Source organism: Pristiophorus japonicus, chromosome 4, assembly GCF_044704955.1.
Source record: "Pristiophorus japonicus isolate sPriJap1 chromosome 4, sPriJap1.hap1, whole genome shotgun sequence".
In the NCBI taxonomy this organism is placed as follows: Eukaryota; Metazoa; Chordata; class Chondrichthyes; family Pristiophoridae; genus Pristiophorus; species Pristiophorus japonicus.
The window spans coordinates 132,590,516-132,593,996 of record NC_091980.1 but is presented as its reverse complement, the minus strand read 5'-3'; the positions used below and the strand labels follow the sequence as shown (position 1 = coordinate 132,593,996).

Here is a 3,481-nt window from a genome sequence, read left to right as displayed (position 1 = left end):
TTGGATGTTGCATCAAATCCGCAGATACCTGCAAATGACCAACGCTCAGAACCATCCAGAATTATTGAAAAGACGCTGACTTGCCAACAAAAGAGGATGTCAAGGTGGCCATTAACTGGTCCAGGCAGAGCACGGCCGATGGGTGTTCTCTCCGTCTGCCTGCCTCTCTTCTGCGGCTGTGTCTGTGCCCGCATGTCCCTGGAGAGGGAACATGCTGTGTCTGCTGGTATGCTGGAGGCTTTCTGTGACCAGTGGCCACCAGAGGGACTGGAGTGCAGTGTGGATAAAGGGAACAAAATTAAAATTTTGAAGGTTTTTATGTTAGTTTTGTCATAATTTGGAACTTATTGTTTATTTCCCCTTTATAAAGGGGGCACTTATGGTTTAAATGTTTCCGATAGCTGATTTAATCATCCCAATTAGGGCAGTAGGCCCAGCTGCGAGTCGGCATGGGCCTCATCTGTGCTGTAACCATTCTATGATTCTATGAATTGATTAGCCTAAAGAGTAGAGGATCCAATTAAATCTTTGATTCTGGATATTTGAACTGTGTTTGAGGAAAGTTAGCACAATTGGGATCCTCATTGAGTTGTCAGCCAATGATGCTCATTCTTCAAAGATCTGACTGGTTCTGGGAGTCCATCCCCCTCCTCCCTTTATTTGATTGGTTCTCTGAGAGGCTGCAACTTCTGATTGGGTAATGAGGAATGTCACTCATTATCGAGGCTGCCTCGCTTGGATTATCCTTCAGTATAAATACAGGAGTTTGAGTTTAGTTGAAGCTTAGTTTTGTGTTTGATCAAAGTTACGATTTCTTTAAAAAAAAAAATCATCAAGATGGCTTCTCAAGTGCGTCAGAACTATCACCAGGACTGTGCGGATGCTGTCAACAAGCAGATCAACATGGAGCTCTATTCCTCCTATGTTTATCTCTCTATGGTGAGTTTTATATTTTAGACCACTTCACAATGGAGACTATGTAATGTGAATTTACTAAATTCTCTGCTGTATCCAGCCCACCTATTCTGAGTATCTTGAGTCTTAATGACTTGCTTTCCTGGGTGCTTTTGAACTTTTTGAAGTTTATTTGGAATACATTCTGCACTCATTGCATGGAATTTAGAATTTGTGTCCTCCTTCTATATCACTCCATCGAATTTCCGTACCTTGCCTTTTCAATGGGGGTTGTAATCTTAAAATTAGAGCTAGCCTGTTTAGATCGAAATCAAAGTATTATTTCCTGCAAGTGTGGTGGAAATCTGGAACACTTTCTGTCCCATCTCCCTCAAATTTAAAAAGACTTTGATACGAGGCTGTAGTTTTTGTTGGGTATGGGTATGAAAAAATTGTTTCCATGACAGTATATACCAGTTCAGTGAGATTTTGGACCCTTGAAAGAAAGCAAAATATTGAGGTTGAAGTTATGTACTGTACACGACACCCAAATACTCTTTTGATCCCTCCGCAGTCCTTCTACTTTGACCGGGATGATGTTGCCCTGGATCACTTTGCTGAGTTCTTCAAGGAGCAGTCGTATGAGGAACGTGAGCATGCTGAGAAACTGATGCAATTCCAGAATCACCGTGGAGGACGGATCATCTTGTCTGACATCAAGGTTGGATTTAATAATGGAGTGGCCTTGTCTCTGGCTCCCCTTAGACTGATTGTTCCCAATATGTGCTAAAGCAATTGGTTCCAATTTACATCACAGGCCAAACTGGTCTTTGCAGTGATTATATTCCAACAAACAACCTCCCACCTTGCTTTATCAGCATATCATTCGATTCGCTTCCACTTCAATATATCTGAGCTATTTGCCTCAGCAATATAACTGCAGAGTTTGTGATAGCAAATAAAATTGCCATTAAGTTAACATGCAGGTTCATGGTAAAGTTGACTTTTGATTGCACCCTGAATTTCCTTCAATACATTACAATGTTTGTTTAATCCATTCTATGTTCAATGTAGAATTTTCTTTCCAGAAACCAGAGCAGGATGAGTGGAGCAATGGTCTGGTGGCGATGCAGAGAGCTCTGCAGATGGAGAAGAATGTGAACCAGAGTTTGCTGGATCTGCACAAACTCTCTACTGGGAGCACTGACCCTCATGTAAGTTCTTAATGATTTAATGTTGTCTTTTGGGTAAGTTGGAGGTTGTGGAACCGAGCTGTGCTTGGGCCTAATTAAAAATCTCCATGCCCAATAGCTTTGTGCAAGTGTCTCATTGGCTTTTGTGTGGGAAGGGATGGGGAAGTTGGCTGACTGTTAAATGTGTCCCAGGATCTGTGCACCTATTGTGCAGTAAGTTTAATCTAATGATGCAGTAATTCCTTCAATTGCAATTGCACCACTTGACTATCCTCCAGTTCAAGAGGATTAAAATCCAAATTCCTGAAGGGGAAGCTGACATTCCTTGATATCTGCTACTGTCATAACTTGTTTCTGTGTTCTCCTTCAGTTGTGTGACTTCCTGGAGACCCACTACTTGGATGAACAAGTGAAGATGATCAAGAAGCTTGGCGATTACACCACCAACCTGAAGAGACTGGGAGCCCCTGAGAATGGCCTGGGAGAGTACCTGTTTGACAAGCACACCCTGGGGGAGAGTGACTGAGATCAAGCAATTGTGTACAGTATTTGTATAATTAAAAATATCATGTAGGGAATGATAGCTTCTGACTTTGTACAACTAGCTGTGAGACCTGGGTGCTTGATGTGAAATGTAAATAAACTGTTCAACATTGGACTGGGTTTTGTCTCCTTTTTGAGTGGATGAAAAATAAGCAATTAACTTGTTTTACATCAGACAAGAATTACACTTGAGTTGTGCAATAGTGTTATGGGATTCAGTCCTATGCAATTTGTTTTTCATCTGGTGTAATGGTCATGTAAGTCGCATATTCAGACAACTGGTGCAAGGTCTAAAATGTTCATGGGTGTATTCAGACCATTAACAGCCATATGAGCTATTGACTGAGGGACAAAGCATGGTCAGATAGGTTTTAGGGTGTGTCTCAAATAGGTTTAGAGAGGGAACAGCAGAGCTTGGGACCTAGACAGTGGAATTTAAAACAAAACCAAAAAAAAAAAATAAAACCTGTTCCCACCAGTGAGCATTCTCTCTGCTGTTACATAAATGACTACTCAATGCAACAACATCCAAGTTGCTGTAACATGTTTATACTCGGAACATTTCTCAGTAAATCAGAGTTGTGCCAAGTTTTGTTTTAACAATGTGAATCTGGTTTGTGGCGGTCGTTTGAGAAACAACTCTGCTGGTGTTCTACCAGTAGTTGTATGAGGGGTATTATATGTAATTAGAAAATTAATGAATTTGTGGTCCAATGACAACTAATTTCTTTGGATTTGGACCCAACATTGGTTTGATGAGGGCATATTTTGCAATTTGTACTGAGCTCTGCTGTACCATTTGATGCAGGGTGGTATGGTGCAACTTTAATATGGTTCTCACCATTTTTGCT

The 3,481-nt window shown here is 41.1% G+C and overlaps 1 protein-coding gene across 1 annotated transcript; it reads left to right on the top strand.

Moving 5' to 3' along the window:
• Window positions 1–837: 837 nt before the first annotated feature.
• Window positions 838–2,613, top strand: LOC139262662 (ferritin heavy chain-like). The gene is made up of 4 exons (XM_070877812.1): window positions 838–939; window positions 1,469–1,615; window positions 1,983–2,108; window positions 2,458–2,613. The coding sequence occupies exons 1-4, from the start codon at window positions 838–840 to the stop codon at window positions 2,611–2,613; spliced, it is 531 nt and encodes a 176-aa protein (XP_070733913.1).
• Window positions 2,614–3,481: the final 868 nt, after the last annotated feature.

Bases quoted from the DNA above. Each gene is read 5' to 3' on its own strand.
- LOC139262662 (XM_070877812.1), top strand. From the start codon at position 838: ATGGCTTCTCAAGTGCGTCAGAACTATCACCAGGACTGTGCGGATGCT. The intron at 1,616-1,982 runs GTTGGATTTAAT...TTTTCTTTCCAG, and splicing joins TCATCTTGTCTGACATCAAG to AAACCAGAGCAGGATGAGTG. The intron at 2,109-2,457 runs GTAAGTTCTTAA...GTTCTCCTTCAG, and splicing joins CTGGGAGCACTGACCCTCAT to TTGTGTGACTTCCTGGAGAC.